General features: G+C 41.8%; 1 protein-coding gene across 1 annotated transcript in view; it reads right to left on the reverse strand.

Annotated features, from left to right (window-relative positions):
• crybg2 (crystallin beta-gamma domain containing 2) overlaps positions 1 to 15,835 on the reverse strand; it is a 64,791-nt gene that overhangs the window by 23,229 nt on the left and 25,727 nt on the right. The window contains exons 3-4 of the mRNA XM_041233990.1: positions 10,407 to 12,514; positions 1,769 to 3,377 (exon numbers count right to left, since the gene is read on the reverse strand). Of these exons, the coding sequence (XP_041089924.1) occupies positions 1,769 to 3,377; positions 10,407 to 12,514 (3,717 nt within the window). The remainder of the gene's footprint in view (positions 1 to 1,768; positions 3,378 to 10,406; positions 12,515 to 15,835) is intronic.

The following is a 15,835-nucleotide window of genomic DNA, read 5'->3' on the forward strand; positions in this document are numbered from 1 at the left end:
ACCACAGCACTCTGTGAATGCTCATGTATATAACAAGTATACTGTACAGAAAAGAAAGCATGTTTAACCCTATATTGATCAAGATCAAGCTCTGCATCTGCTTAATGACAGTGTCATTTTGAACAGTGCAATTTGCCTGGTCATTCTGCATGTAAGCAGAATGCTTCTCCAGTCTATAAATCGCCTAAACATTAGGTGTGTTTTAATGCTATATTATTTGCTACTTTTTTCAGACTACTTGCTCACTAAATATTTTGTTATCCCTGAATAGAAAATCTTCTCCTCTTTAAAAATACAATACAGAATGCAGGATTCTAATGGGGCTCTGTGAGGAACAATGGGCAGCACAATCCTCACTCCTAGTCTTGCTGTAAATATTTTTGTTTCCAAACTTTTGAACAGGACTGTACTTGCTGGCCAGTATAATGTTTTGATTTTAGTAGAATGGGGATTTTTCATTTGTGCAGCGTTTTTAATTTGTACCTGCAGGTGTTTCTGAAAGTGATTGAGCTTGATCGCGTGTGTGAAAGTGCCGTGTGGAAATGTAAGCAGTCTGGAATGCAGGAATATAGCAAGCCATGTCCGAGGGGTAATATTGTACTAGAACACTGAAGATGAGTCTGGGAATAAATATTCATGCAAAATACAATCAAATTTGGGTAAGTGATCCTGATAGCCCTTCAAACAGCTCAAGAATTTTGAACTTTCAGGTGCTGTGCAATAAGAAGCCTCTGTATGCACTGGTTTGGGTTAAATATGCTCTTGAGTTCAAGAAACCTATTTATTCTGTATTGCAGAATCCCTAATAAAAGTAAAAGCAAAGCAAAGTGAAATAAAGCACAGTGAAAGCATGGGAATGAATAGGCGAGCACTATAAAAAAGCAAGGTATGGTAATGCTATTAATAAACTTTTCAAACCAGAGTAAACTACAGTAAATGCCTAGTATAACCAGGGGGAAATCCACATTAGATAATAGGAGGAGCAGGGTGTTGGTTAAGGACAGGAAAGTCGCCACTGATTTCAAAGGAATGACACTATTTTAAACTTGCATGCAGCTCAACACTAACAAGGACACAGCCTGGTTGTAAACCAATTCCCTACGCTAAGTAAACAAGGTTTTTTGTTTACATAGCAATACTGTTGTTGGGTGAAACTCTTTTAAAATGTACAAAGTTTGCTTGTTTATCTGATTAACTGTCAAGCGTATAGAAACCATCAAACTTTTTAGTTTAAACTAACAAGCAACACCCTCAGCTATACCACCTTTGATTTTTTGAATACGTTTTTCTATCTACAGATTATATATGGTTTTTCATGCTTTCTTTTCTGTTGCAAAAGTCACAAATTGTTGTCCATTTATGGGTATTTTTCAGGTGGTTTTTATATGGAATATATTTTAATTGTATTATATATTATGAATTAGGTGCCACTGTGTTGTATTTTGTGCTCATATATTTACGTTCATATATTTCACCACACATGCTAAATATTCTCAATATTATAACATGCTCTGTGTAAATATTTACACAAAGTGAACAAGATTTGTTAATGTATAATTATCAAGTTTTTAACAGTTTGCAAACTTAGGAAATTAAGAAATGCTAAAACATGTAATATTAATAATTTAATGACAAATGTTTTGTCTCTCATTTAGTATTTGTTAATTGTGAATTACTGAGTGTTTTACAGCTATGGATGAAACTAAAATGTGTCTATGCTCTAATAGATAACCCTGTAAAACAGAATGCACTTTTCAGCTCGACTTACATAAGCATCTGGGAAAGCTCTGTATTTGGGTGCCAAGTTGTTCCTCTGGGTTTCTATTGCTGGGGTCGCAATGGAGTGAACGTCAAAGGAGCACTGCTGTTTAAACTCCAGCGGACTGGGGGGCGGGAGGTTGATTCTCGAGGGGTTGTAGCCCCCTGATAGCGGGTCAGTGGAGGAGGTCAGGTAGGAGAAACGCTCGTAGCTGCTTGTTTTGGGGCCATCGACCTGAGAGAGGCTCCTCTCCGCGGAGCTAGGCAGATCAGGCATGGATGACCTCCGGAAGAAGCTGTCCGGCAGAGACATGGCCTTCCCATTCTCCACAGGCTTGTCCCTCGCCTCCTGAGCCTTGACGCTCGAAAATAACAAACTGCTATTCAGTCTGGAGTATAGCTTATCCTCCGTGGGTGTGAGCTTGCTGTCCAAACGATCAGACAGCAGACTGCCTGACAAGGAGCTCCCGTTCAGCTGGGTCTGCTTGTATATGTTGCTGGTCTCACTGAAAGACCTTTGGAGGAGAGAAGGGAGCTTGGGTTTATCCTCTGAGTCTTGTTGCAGCTGCTTCTTCATCATCTCCAATGGGGACAGCATGTCTTTTGTCGGGGCGCATCGGAAACCAAAATCTGGTTGAAGTGTGGGAGGTTGACCTGAAGCTTGCGGCACAAAACTGGGTGGCTGAAATTCCATTGATCTGGAGGATGAAATGGGTGTATCATCTGGGGAAGGCAGGTTTTCTTCTATTGCAGGTAGGGAAGAGAAGCTTGGAAGAGAGGCTGGTCGTGCAGCTCTAGGCCCTCGGTTAAGTCTCAAATTGTGGGGAGGCTCCATGCCACGCAGGGTGTCCACCAAACTGTCCAATGCGGTAGATGTGTCTCCTTCCTCAGGCTCAGAGCTGGGAATGAACTCCACTCGCATAGCTCTGTAGACGTTGTTTGACTCAGAGTCTGCTTCTGGCACAGGAGCTGAAACAGCTTGTGAGTCCCAGATGTGATTAGTAGTATTTACAGGCTCCTCCCTGCTCTCTGAGTAGTTCTGTTGACCTTTGGAGTTGGCTTCTGTGGCTGTGACGGTATTGTCAGGGTTTTCTTTCTTCTTAAGCTCAATGATCACAGTTTCCTGATCAGGCTCTGTTATATGACTGGCAAGGGGCGTTTTAAGAATGATTGCTGACTTTTTGTTATAATCCTCCAAAGTGGAGGCTGGTTGAGTCCCTGAGTTGTTATTTACTAGGCTTTTGGTTTTTTGGATAGTGTCTGCAGGAGGTTTCTCTAAATGTTCAGGCAATTGCTTCAGGTTCACCATGAAGGGATATTGCATGCTTTCGCTTGGACTCGCGATGCCATCGTTGTGTGTCTTTCCTTCAGAGGGACTGTGGCCTTCACTGGGGTTGGATTTGACCAGTGATACCTTATGGAACCTTTTTCTTCCATCATCCTTGGGTTCTTTCAGGGGGTCTGGCTTCAGGGTCATAGTGGTGCTCAAGACCCCGATTCCAGTGTAGCTGAAGGACCCATTTGCACTCATTTCTTTCATCTGGTCTAAATCCCAAGGGCTTTCGAAAGGGAAATCTGCAGCATCCGATTGTCCCGGGGACCCAGAAGTATTGATAGAGCTGTTAAAAGAAAGAAGCAGCAGAAAAAAGGTTTTAGAGTAGCATTGCGCTCTGACAACTTCTTATATTAACTTTATATAGGAGTTGGATACAAAATTTGAAACAACAGCCATAACATAGTCAATAGAGTGACGAGATACCAAGGAACGACAATGAGGCAACATGACAAACCTGCAAGATGTTTCTACAGGGATATGCATCCACTCCTCAATGACGCCTGGCTTCAGGTAAGTATAGGGTAGATTTTAGACGTCTGTTTTCTAGAGTAATTTATTTTGTGACTGTCCCTGCCAATCAATTACCTACTATCATCCTTTTATCAAAGTCTGTCAGATCAAACTGACAAGAAACAGTTCTTTATTTTTAAACACAAAAATAAATAAACAAAAACAAACACCTAACTCAGTTCGGAGCACTAACTAAACCTTGTCAGGAACACTACAAAACAATAAAATAAACGTGCATTTGCAAGTGTTCTGGCAAGGAGTCTTTTAACCCCATACCTGCCCTTTTACAATATTACAGAATACATGTCAAGGATGTCATTTGCCAAAGGAATGTAAAGGGTTTACACACAATCCTGTGCTAGAGATGGTAGGTGTCCTTGTAGCTTTATACATGCTCCCCACCTACCTCGACCACATTCCTTCACTTCAACACTCCCCATTTGATTAGAGGTTTGTGGTGAGCGTATTCAAACATGCTAATCAAAGTTAATTGTTAAACCCTTTTATACAGCATTAAAGAACTGCTCTGATAAATGTTCTACCTGCAAAATAATTAATTACAGGTTTGACTTGAACCAAGTGAATGTGTCTTGACTTGACAGCATATTTGAGATCACTAATCTCAATGGAAATTAAACTGAGAAGTATTATTATTATTATTATTATTATTATTATTATTATTATTATTATTATTATTATTATTATTATTATTATTATTATTATTATTATTATTATTATTATTGTTATTATTATTATTTCAAACCAGTGGAACCAAACATGCAAGATTTCTTTTTTTATAATTTTTAAAATGATTAATTTTTTTATCTAGGAATGTCCAAATTATGTTTCATCACCACACAACTCTCCACAACAGCTTGGGAAAATTGAAGGTCAGTGGGCGCCCTCCTATCCCCAAACTAATGACCTCAATACAGCATACCAAGTTTTGAGTCTACGAGTTTGTATCAATCGCTCTGTGAATGACCCACCATACAGCAGAAAAATGAACACAGCAAAAGACACAGAATTTAACAATGCTAACAACATATTCTTAATAGTAATTAAAAAGCTAAGACAAAATGGAAAAGACAAAACACACTATCCCCCAGCAACACCACCAGAGCATTCTAACACAAGCGTCCCCACTTTCACCTGTAGCGCCCCTACTGGCAGCACACAGTCAATACAGTTAATTCAGAGCATTCTCACACAGGGTCCTCCCCTTTCACCTGCAGCGCCCCTACTGGCAGCACACAGTCAATACAGTTAATTCAGAGCATTCTCACACAGGGTCCTCCCCTTTCACCTGCAGCGTCCTCCCCTTTCACCTGCAGCGCCCCTACTGGCAGCACACAGTCAATACAGTTAATCACACAGGGTCCTCCACTTTCACCTGTAGCGCCCCTACTGGCAGCACACAGTCAATACAGTTAATTCAGAGCATTCTCACACAGGGTCCTCCCCTTTCACCTGCAGCGCCCCTACTGGCAGCACACAGTCAATACAGTTAATTCAGAGCATTCTCACACAGGGTCCTCCCCTTTCACCTGCAGCGCCCCTACTGGCAGCACACAGTCAATACAGTTAATAAGTTTAAATAGGTAAGTCCATTAAGGAAACAGTACATTTTCATCAGCACTAATAATCAGAGATTATTTTTCATAAGTACAGTGTTTTTTTTATATTTAATAATGTACAAATGTTTGTTCTTCTAGCTGTAGCTCTTTAGCTTGGCACCCATATCAGAGTGCAGCTGTGACCTCGGAGGGATGAGAAAACTATTATTTCTGTTTAATAAGCTGTTTTGAGCATGTATGTACAACCCATAATCAAGCCAATTAAAACCGGTTCTAAAACCACTTTAAGCTCTGAATCAGCACAGGGTTAATTAACTCTTAAAATTAAGCTGTACATAATTGGTGCACATCAGCAGTTTGCAATCACCAGCCTTGTCATTTGACCTTGTGATGCTTTGGTATGGAGCTTTGCTGCCTGTGAGAATTGAGCAAAACCCAGATCTTAAATGTGATCTGGGTTTCTGCTGACATTGGTAAAGTGAAGAAGAAACACAAATGTTAACTTTTAATGTGCTTTGTCTCACACCAGGCATCACGCTTGAAAAATAATACCAAATTTGGTCAAGGAAATTACGTAAGCTAGTTGTATGTCTGTGCTGTTCGAAGTAATTTCTTTGGTCAGCTCAGAAACTAACATCCCACAACAACCAATATCTCTAAATAACACTGATGCCAGCTGAGACAAGTGTGTGCGTGACATCACTGATGCCAGCTCAGAACAGCATCAGCTGAGACATGTGTGTGCGTGACATCACTGATGCCAGCTCAGAACAGCATCAGCTGAGACATGTGTGTGCGTGACATCACTGATGCCAGCTCAGAACAGCATCAGCTGAGACATGTGTGTGTGTGACATCACTGATGCCAGCTCAGAACAGCATCAGCTGAGACATGTGTGTGCGTGACATCACTGATGCCAGCTCAGAACAGCATCAGCTGAGACATGTGTGTGCGTGACATCACTGATGCCAGCTCAGAACAGCATCAGCTGAGACATGTGTGTGCGTGACATCACTGATGCCAGCTCAGAACAGCATCAGCTGAGACATGTGTGTGCGTGACATCACTGATGCCAGCTCAGAACAGCATCAGCTGAGACATGTGTGTGCGTGACATCACTGATGCCAGCTCAGAACAGCATCAGCTGAGACATGTGTGTGCGTGACATCACTGATGCCAGCTCAGAACAGCATCAGCTGAGACATGTGTGTGCGTGACATCACTGATGCCAGCTCACCATGTGTGTGTGTGTGTGTGAGATCACTGATGCCAGCTCAGAACAGCATCAGCTGAGACATGTGTGTGTGTGATGTGTGTGTGTGACATCACTGATGCCAGCTCAGAACAGCATCAGCTGAGACATGTGTGTGCGTGACATCACTGATGCCAGCTCAGAACAGCATCAGCTGAGACATGTGTGTGCGTGACATCACTGATGCCAGCTCAGAACAGCATCAGCTGAGACATGTGTGTGCGTGACATCACTGATGCCAGCTCAGAACAGCATCAGCTGAGACATGTGTGTGTGTGACATCACTGATGCCAGCTCAGAACAGCATCAGCTGAGACATGTGTGTGTGTGACATCACTGATGCCAGCTCAGAACAGCATCAGCTGAGACATGTGTGTGCGTGACATCACTGATGCCAGCTCAGAACAGCATCAGCTGAGACATGTGTGTGCGTGACATCACTGATGCCAGCTCAGAACAGCATCAGCTGAGACATGTGTGTGTGTGACATCACTGATGCCAGCTCAGAACAGCATCAGCTGAGACATGTGTGTGCGTGACATCAATGATGCCAGCTGAACAGCATCAGCTGAGACATGTGTGTGCGTGACATCACTGAGACATGTGTGTGTGTGACATCACTGATGCCAGCTCAGAACAGCATCAGCTGAGACATGTGTGTGTGACATCACTGATGCCAGCTCAGAACAGCATCAGCTGTGACATCACTGATGCCAGCTCAGAACAGCATCAGCTGAGACATGTGTGTGCGTGACATCACTGATGCCAGCTCAGAACAGCATCAGCTGAGACATGTGTGTGTGTGACATCACTGATGCCAGCTCAGAACAGCATCAGCTGAGACATGTGTGTGCGTGACATCACTGATGCCAGCTCAGAACAGCATCAGCTGAGATGTGTGTGTGTGTGTGTGACATCACTGATGCCAGCTCAGAACAGCATCAGCTGAGACATGTGTGTGCGTGACATCACTGATGCCAGCTCAGAACAGCATCAGCTGAGACGTGTGTGTGTGTGTGTGTGTGACATCACTGATGCCAGCTCAGAACAGCATCAGCTGAGACATGTGTGTGCGTGACATCACTGATGCCAGCTCAGAACAGCATCAGCTGAGACGTGTGTGTGTGTGACATCACTGATGCATCACCTTTGATTTGCTTTGTTCCTCTTTGCATTTTGATTCCTGAATAAACAATTTTTGATTAACTTTACCCGAAGAAGATTAATTATTTTTAAGAAGAAATCAAACCTTTTACACTTTATTACTTCAATACATTTTCACACAATGATTAACAAACATATGTAATCTGTGCTGCTAGAATCTGCAGACCTACATGCCTGTGTTACTGGTAAGTAGAATCGACTATCAGTGCTACAAAAAGCCCTGATGGTTTTTGCTTGCAGCTTTGAACAAGTGCAAACACAGTACAGGCATTTAAGTATGATAAACCCTAAGGAAAGGGATCATTACTAGACGCTCTCTCCAGTTAACTATGCAAACAGCTCATTGTTATTAAGCTAACATTTTACAATGATTCATCCAAGCAAATCTCATAAACCTTAATAGGACCTGTTTATACTTGCTGTTTAAATATCCATTGCTTACAAAAAAAAATCTGATTAAAAAAAATAGCATTGATTTCCCAGAATCTAACCCTGACCCTAACTCTGCATGTCTAGTGATGCCATACCCAAATTAACTCCTAGGTGCTGGTTTTTGCAGAACTTTAAAATAAACATATTTTGTTGAAACATGTCTGACTAATGCAGGGTGCTGCTTTCTCTAGACCTAACTTGTAGGTATTCCGTTTGAAAGGTTCAAGACCTAGCTGACAGGACTGCCCCAAGGCAATGACAAACAGCAGATCTGCTTCCCTCGCTTGCCTCCTGCTGGTGCCGCCACACCTTCAGTATCAGTTGTCTAAGTTTGTGTAACCAAAATAGGTTGGGATGGCTGTCTTTCGCAATTATCATGAACAATTAAAGCTGAGGGAACACAAGGAGACTGGGTTTCAGGTCACAGCCTGGCACATCAGGGGAGACTTTGGCTTTGACACAGCAAAGCTGCCTCAAACTAGGTCTCCTGGAGCCAGATTTCAAGCCACTGCTCATGAAAAAGTGGCTTTGGGTTCCCTCAGCTTAGGAATGTCTGGTAACACGTTACATTAATTGTCTTAACATAGTTGTTACAAAGTAAATCCATGTGTACCTACACATAATTACAATGTAATTATACATAGTTACAATGTACTTAACATGTACATCTTTTTGCACAATGTATGTAAGTACATAATTGTCTCAGAAAAGGGTTAGGTGCAAAAAATGTACACATTAAGTACATTGTAACTTTACATGTGTACTTACAATGCTATTATGCATTTACTAAGTAACTACTATATAAATACACTTTAATCAGAAACACAGTGTATGGTGTTACCAAATGACTCATCAAAAGTATTAATCAGTTCAGCAAGGAAGTTCAGAAACAGATTTCAAGAGCAGTTTCAGAGGATTGAATAGCAGTTACATCTGAATATCAAATGAGTTGTTGTTGTGCATTTGTATGATGCTTGTAACTGAATATAAAAGATGGCCCCAAATTCATAATTAATTTAAATGGACCACCACAGTAATAGCAGCTGTGGAATTCAGAGGAATTTCAGGAAGTTATTTTAAAGTGTAACCAAACTCTTGATATTGTGTGGCACCTGTGTTGCAGTTGCGCCTTATTGCCATTTATTACAAAAATAAGTATTCCCAAATATTATAAACTGTGCACCTTAACACTCAGGCCTTTGGTGAAACTAAAATGCTGTATCAGATTTGCAAGAGATTTACCATGTGTCAAAGCTCATCCATTTCTTTCAATTTTGCTTCTTTAAGCTTGTAGATAACATTCTTTTTATATTTCAGATAACAACAGAAGTGTGCCTGTGCGACCAATAAAAGGAACACAAATACTGTGGCAAGCCGGTTGCAGAGTGGAAAGTGAGAACGTGTGCCAATGAAGCTGAAACTGGCCTTGCACAATGCTGTAATCAAACACCTGTTCTAAGATGAGGAATGCTAGTGCACAGACTGAACTATACAACTTTGCTGGCCACGGGCACATTGGTGTATTTCTCATAGGTCAAAGACCTGATCATTTTTGTCTCTCACCATTTAACATTAACCAAAATGATAAATAAAATGCCTTTAAAATACAGATTTATCAAATGCCAAAATGCTGCAGAGATTGGGATGACAGAGTAATAGATTGCACGTCTATGGAAGAATGCAGTGAACACACGCGCAATGTCAAAGTTGAAACATTTTCTGTATTCAACGCTGCAGAGTGAATAACTCATTTTTGAAATCTATCTTGCATAGATACATACGCTCGATTTAAGAAAATTAACACGTTCAAGTAGGCTATTCAATTGAGGTAAAGGTCTTTCCATATGTTGTACTTGTCATATAAACAGAAAACTACAGCACTCCTCTGTGTTTGTATTCCAGGCTCCAAGTTCTCAACTTTTCCACAAAAAAATGATGAACTAAACTAATCCAACTTCTTTTGAAACCGTGAAGAACAGGTTTCAAGCTTCTGGCCAGCTGTTGCAATCCAAAGATTGAATAATTTCTTGCTTTGAGCGACAAATGATAATGCGTGGAGAGCTTTTATTTAATATTTCTATGCCTACAGTTTGAACTCCTTACTTGGAACCTGAGTATTTTCACAATACCACAAATACAGTTCCACAGAAACAGTTTGTACGATTTCCTATTTTACTTAGTAAACATACAAAATGAAAACTGCCTATGTAACACACTTTTAACTCCATCTCCCGGACACACACTGTACCTTGGGTGACATACAGGTGCCATGAAACTGTAGAGAAATTAATAATGAATAAGGTTGAATAAGGACAACCCACAGACAATATCATTGGTTCTAATCACCTAACCATTGAGAAAGCCTCACTTTACTTACTTTGTAGCTGCTGGTTCTTCTCCTGTCAGAACAAGCTGGTCTTCTGTTGATATGCCTGTACTTGCAGCACTTGAATCGCCTGGCTGTATCCACACCTTCCTGTCTAGAAGTTCATTGTTATGTGTCTGTGAAGGAGTGGCTAGCTCTGGCAGCCTCAGGTTTACAGCAGCAGCAGAAACAGCTTCGGAATGCGCCTCTCGCTCCTCTCTGGTTTCTGCTTCACACCCATCTGTGGGCGGAGATGTTTGGGATTCCTCTTCCTCGGAGGTCATAGAAACTGGTTCTTCTAGTTTCGTTAGAAACTGCAGCCTCCTCTTATCTTCCCCGAGATCTGCCTGCTCTGATTCACACACTCCCTCCTTCTCCCACCTCAATCTTCTGTGCTCTTCTGTCCGCTGTGACCATGCTTGACCAAACCCAATAAGGACTTCCCCTCCACAATCTTTCTCCTGTGCTTTGAGCTCCTCAGTGTAATCCCTTTCAGCTTCTGTTTGATCCACAGCGAAACCATGCTTGTCCCTGCCTGATCCTAACATATCCCCTTCATGCCCTATTTCATTTCCAGGCTCACTATCTTGTATAATTCCATGTGCCTTGTTACCATGGTCTGTCCCTCTATCTTCACAAGCTGTTGTCAACTCTCTCATGGTTTGCAAAGTCCCATCCAATCCTGCTGCTCTCTTATCTTTCTCATAGCCTCCTAACCCTGATTCTAATTCTACGTCAGAGGATTTGGGCTGTTCTTTGTAATTGTGAATATTTCCAGATCCTTCTGCATCCCTTAGCCAATTAAAGCCTTCTAATTCCTCCATCTTTTCCCCATATTCCAGCTCATTTCTTGGATTCACATCTGGAGGTTTTTCCAACTTTGCCCTCTCAGGGCTATTATCTATCTCTTGCTCGTTACTACGAGCCCTTGAAATGCTTTCTTCGAAATTCTTACTCTCGTGCTGGCTGATGGCTTCTCTCTGTTCTGGAACATGTGTCAATTTTCCTCCATCCAATTCTGTCTTCTGCAGATCCCTCTGCATGCTATCTACACTGCTTTGATTGGCTTGTTGAGCTACTTCTACTGGCCTGCCCGTAGCTTGTGTAACATTGCCCAGTCCAGGACTAATGCTGCTATTCTTAACCATTGCTCCACCATCCCCCTGGTTCACTGGTTTGCTAATGCTGTCTAATCCCCCAGCTATGTTATCCCCCTCCTGATCCCTTAAAGCTGATGCCAAAGGTTCTTGCTGCCTGGTGCCAGTCTTTGTGTGCTTGCCCTTGTTGGCTGCTTTCTCCATTAATTCTTCAGGAACTGGGCCTCTCTCCTTGTTACTGTGATCTTTCTGATCTGATACAAACTCAGGAGTGCCTGGCTTCCCGGGACCACCCTGGCTAACACCTTCATGCTCCTCTTTGGTCATCGTGATGGTGATGTTGTACTTGGTCTTCCTGCCATGGCTCGGTATGTCCGACACACTGCTCAAGGCGGTCCTAACATTGGGAGCCAGATCTAAATCCCAGTCCCTTTTCATTGCTTCTGAAAGAAACAGGGTTTCTTTGTTGTACGATGGACTTGAAAACAGCTCATTTTTTTCTTTTAGCCAATCCTTTGTGATTATCGGTTGGACTTCTAGGGTCTCCTCCGAAGCAGAATTGGGAGGCCCTAGGTAGGTGGTTAGAATATCTTCCGCCCAAGCTTCTAGGGGTTCTGTAGTTTCTGCTTTGGGATCTGCATTTCTAACTGTGGAAGCTGGCCTTTGGGAATGGCCTGAGTCTGGGTTATGAAGTTGTACCGGAGAAGTGCCCTCATCTTGGGGTAAGAAGTCGGATGATGTGGCAAACCTTCCATGTCTGCCCTGTGTTTCCCCCCCTGGTGACATTGTGTCTAAACACTCAATGGATGTGCCGATGCCAGGGTCTTGGTTGGCGCTGGTGATACTGCTATCCAGATCATCCAGGGCAGCCCGCTCGTCTGGACGGAGGTTGGTCGAGCTGCCGTACACGTCAAGGATGCTGCTCCTTTTCTTCCGCCCGCTGCTGCCCGTCACAAATGAACTAAATCTCTTGAGCAGGGACCCCTTCCGCAAGTCCAGCTCGGAGTAGCTGAGACCTCTTTTCTGGGAAAAGAAGACAAGGGAACACAGGCGTCAACTAAGGCCTCAATTATTAAACTTCTCTAGGGTAGGAGTAGGGTAGGGTTTCTAAGGTTAAACACTATAAAACTAGAATTATACATCTCATTTTAAGAGAGGTCCTGGGGCAACATCACATATGAGATACCATAGTAGCATGAGTACCATATCAAAATAGAATATCTCCAGCAACAAATCAATCAATCACAGTGCATTATTTGCCAAAATTCCAGTGCATCTTATCCTTATCACACGCACACACACGGTACCTTTTGTAAAATGGACCACTCTATTAACTTCACTCTTTCTTTAAAGTTTGACGGACTTTATATTACAGAAATCGCTACAAACTTTTAAAAACACAAGTTTCTCCGGCCGCACTTTTGTTTTTAATAAATACTATAGTCTCACTAAAGCCCCCATTCCATCCATTTATCAAGCGAGTTTATAGGTTATTTGGTAAAATTCTAGTGAGTCAGAGGGAATTCCCTGTGACGTTTTGTGATGTCATAGGCAATTTGCATGTGCCACAGTGTTTTCTGCCAACTCGCATAAAGTATATTTGTTAGATGATTTTCCAGAAGCTGGAGATGTCCATGCAGATGTTGGGTATACTGTGCCAGTCTGCACCTGACACATGGCAGCACTGCCGCACATGGAGGTGGCGGGAGATAGAAGTGCAACAACCCTTCACACACACACTGGATCTCCAGTTTTGAAGAAGCGTTTCCATTTCATCGTACCACTGACATTTTTTCATTCCACTGGCTCCACTGCAATGTCACGCTGTATGTTTTGAAATATTGTTGAATTATGTTGTCGTTTACCGTCAAGTGCATGTTTGGTTCACACTGTACAAGTGTTGACAGCTAAAACCTCCTTCCTGTGTGGAATGTAAACGATCTGGGTTGTCAGGATGGATGCTTGTCATTTTTCTTATGTTACTTGAAATTAACGCAAGACGTCTCTTGTTTCAAAATGGATTTGGGTTCTTGTTAATTTGCATATCTTCATGAAATATTGATGTTTACTCTACCTTGTTCTACTGTTTTCGAGAGGGTTCAAAGATTATTCTGTATTCAAAGTGCTGTTTAACCAAAGAGAAGTTTTATAAGCTCTCTTTGAAAAACAGTCCTTAAAAAATATTCCTTGAAACAGTGCTTAACATGTGAAAAACCCCAAAGCTTCTTGTTTTTCTTAAGATCCTGTGTCAGTTGTCATTGGTATCAGTGTCTGTTGCTGTAGAGCTATGGCCAAACGTTTGCATCACACTATAAAATGAACAAATTTTCCTTCATAAAGTCGAATGAAACCTGCTGAATAATGTCACGTTGACATATTGAATTACATACTGCTTTGTCCATATACTTAATGAATAACTGACAAAAATGGAAAGTGACATTTTGAAATCTAACATGAAATACTGTGCTACTGTTAAGGCTTCCAGTTGACTTTTGCAATATCATTTTGAAGTTTCTTTGATTACATGATGTTAAATAAAATATCTAAATTATGTTCATAGACATATATATATATTTAAATTCTAAAACTCTAGGTGATGCAAAACCTTTGGCCATAGCTGTCCAGCATTGTCTATACTAGAAGGGAAAGGTGGATTGTAACTGATTGATTAGTTTGATGTCTCTGGGACATGCAGTAATTACTCGCCTGCAGTAATTAGGCAAGGAGAGTTAACAAGACCCACCCTACAAAAATGAGAGAGAGAGAGAGAGAGAGAGAGAGAGAGAGAGGCAGTTAAGTGCAAAGAGGTAGCAAATCTATACACAGACATGGCTGCACCAGGGGACTGAAACGGGGTGGTCTTCGCTGGGGATTCCAAAGGGCGGTGTTGCATTGTCTCTAGCACTCCTGTGGGTTAGGTAGACAAAACTGGTAGGGACTGTTTCTCCTCATCGCGCTATAGTGGACCCTGCTGGCCAGGTGCCTAATGAGCTCAGAGCGGACACCTGCAGGGCTGGCTTTTGTCATACAGAGGCCGATAACCAGGCGACATCCACTCTCGAGTTCCTGGGTGGCTTGGCCGTGGAATCGGAGGAAGTCCACTGAACCTTCAGTTCTCCTGAACTGTGTGGGGAATTGCTGCTGTGAGGGAAACTGGGCACAAATATGACACCAGCAACACTTACAGTATTATCAGTGCAATATTTCTGTTTTATCTTAGTACTTATCTATCTCAGAAAGGGATTCCGTAATTAACCCACAATCTGTTTAATGAAGTAATAAAGGAGTTTGATAACGCTGCAGTATAAAACAGAAACACATGCCTTTCTGTCTAGTTTTTATATTTCCTTAACACTTAGGTACACTCAGTACACTTATATAAAATACACCCTGCTCAAACACACCTACAAGGATGGCTAAAGACAGAAACCCCTGTGATCAGTCAAACGAACTGACAGCACAAGCAAATGAGTTGGCGGACTGGGACAGGCCACTACACAGTAACCTGCCAAGCCTGCATTGCATCGCGGTGTCCTGTTGGAACAGAACCCTTGCTTCATGTAAAAATATACCTACAGGAGACTACATTAGCGTGTATGGAGCACAGCAGTCATTCCACCAGTGAGAACAGCTGAACTGTTTACGGTCGTGAGGAAAACAAACACAGCAAGCCACGAAGGCTCATCGCGTATTCGTTTTATCAATGATCAATGTTTCTGGTACAAAACACTTTTTCCCCCCTTGTCCGGTAACACATAACGTACTCCATATGAGAAATTCTGGCTTATGAGACTGGATTTAAAAATATATAATATAGAGGGGTGGCTAAGTATTGTATCATACGTGACATAGAAATGGGCATTGCAGGGTTACATTGCAATTACATTGAGAGTCCTGGTTTCCTTAAAGCAAACTCTGCATCAGCTTAACAATGCAGCAGCATTTATTATAGCGCAGTTCACCCACCGACTCTGTTGTGCGGCTTGAATGTAGACAAGACTGAAAAATAAAATTAGGTAAAAACAATATATATATATATATATATATATATATATAATGCATCAGCATTGGATATGACAGTTATTCGATGCAAGATCGTTAAAACAAAATACATTTGACAAAAAAGATCAAGCAAAATAACAGACTTTAACTACAAGGAAATAAACACAGACACACGTGATTGGTAAAGCATTCATACAAAGTAGCTGATGATACTGCTCTGGATTAAATGCTAAGAGCTGACATTTAGGTAAGGCAGGAGAATTAACAGGAGGTGGCAAGTACTGGGCTTGTTTTGTTGTGTAAGAGGGTAGATGACATTTCCAGCAGGTGTTTAAAAAAAAC

This window comes from Polyodon spathula, chromosome 32 (genome assembly GCF_017654505.1).
Source record: "Polyodon spathula isolate WHYD16114869_AA chromosome 32, ASM1765450v1, whole genome shotgun sequence".
NCBI classification, from domain to species: Eukaryota; Metazoa; Chordata; class Actinopteri; order Acipenseriformes; family Polyodontidae; genus Polyodon; species Polyodon spathula.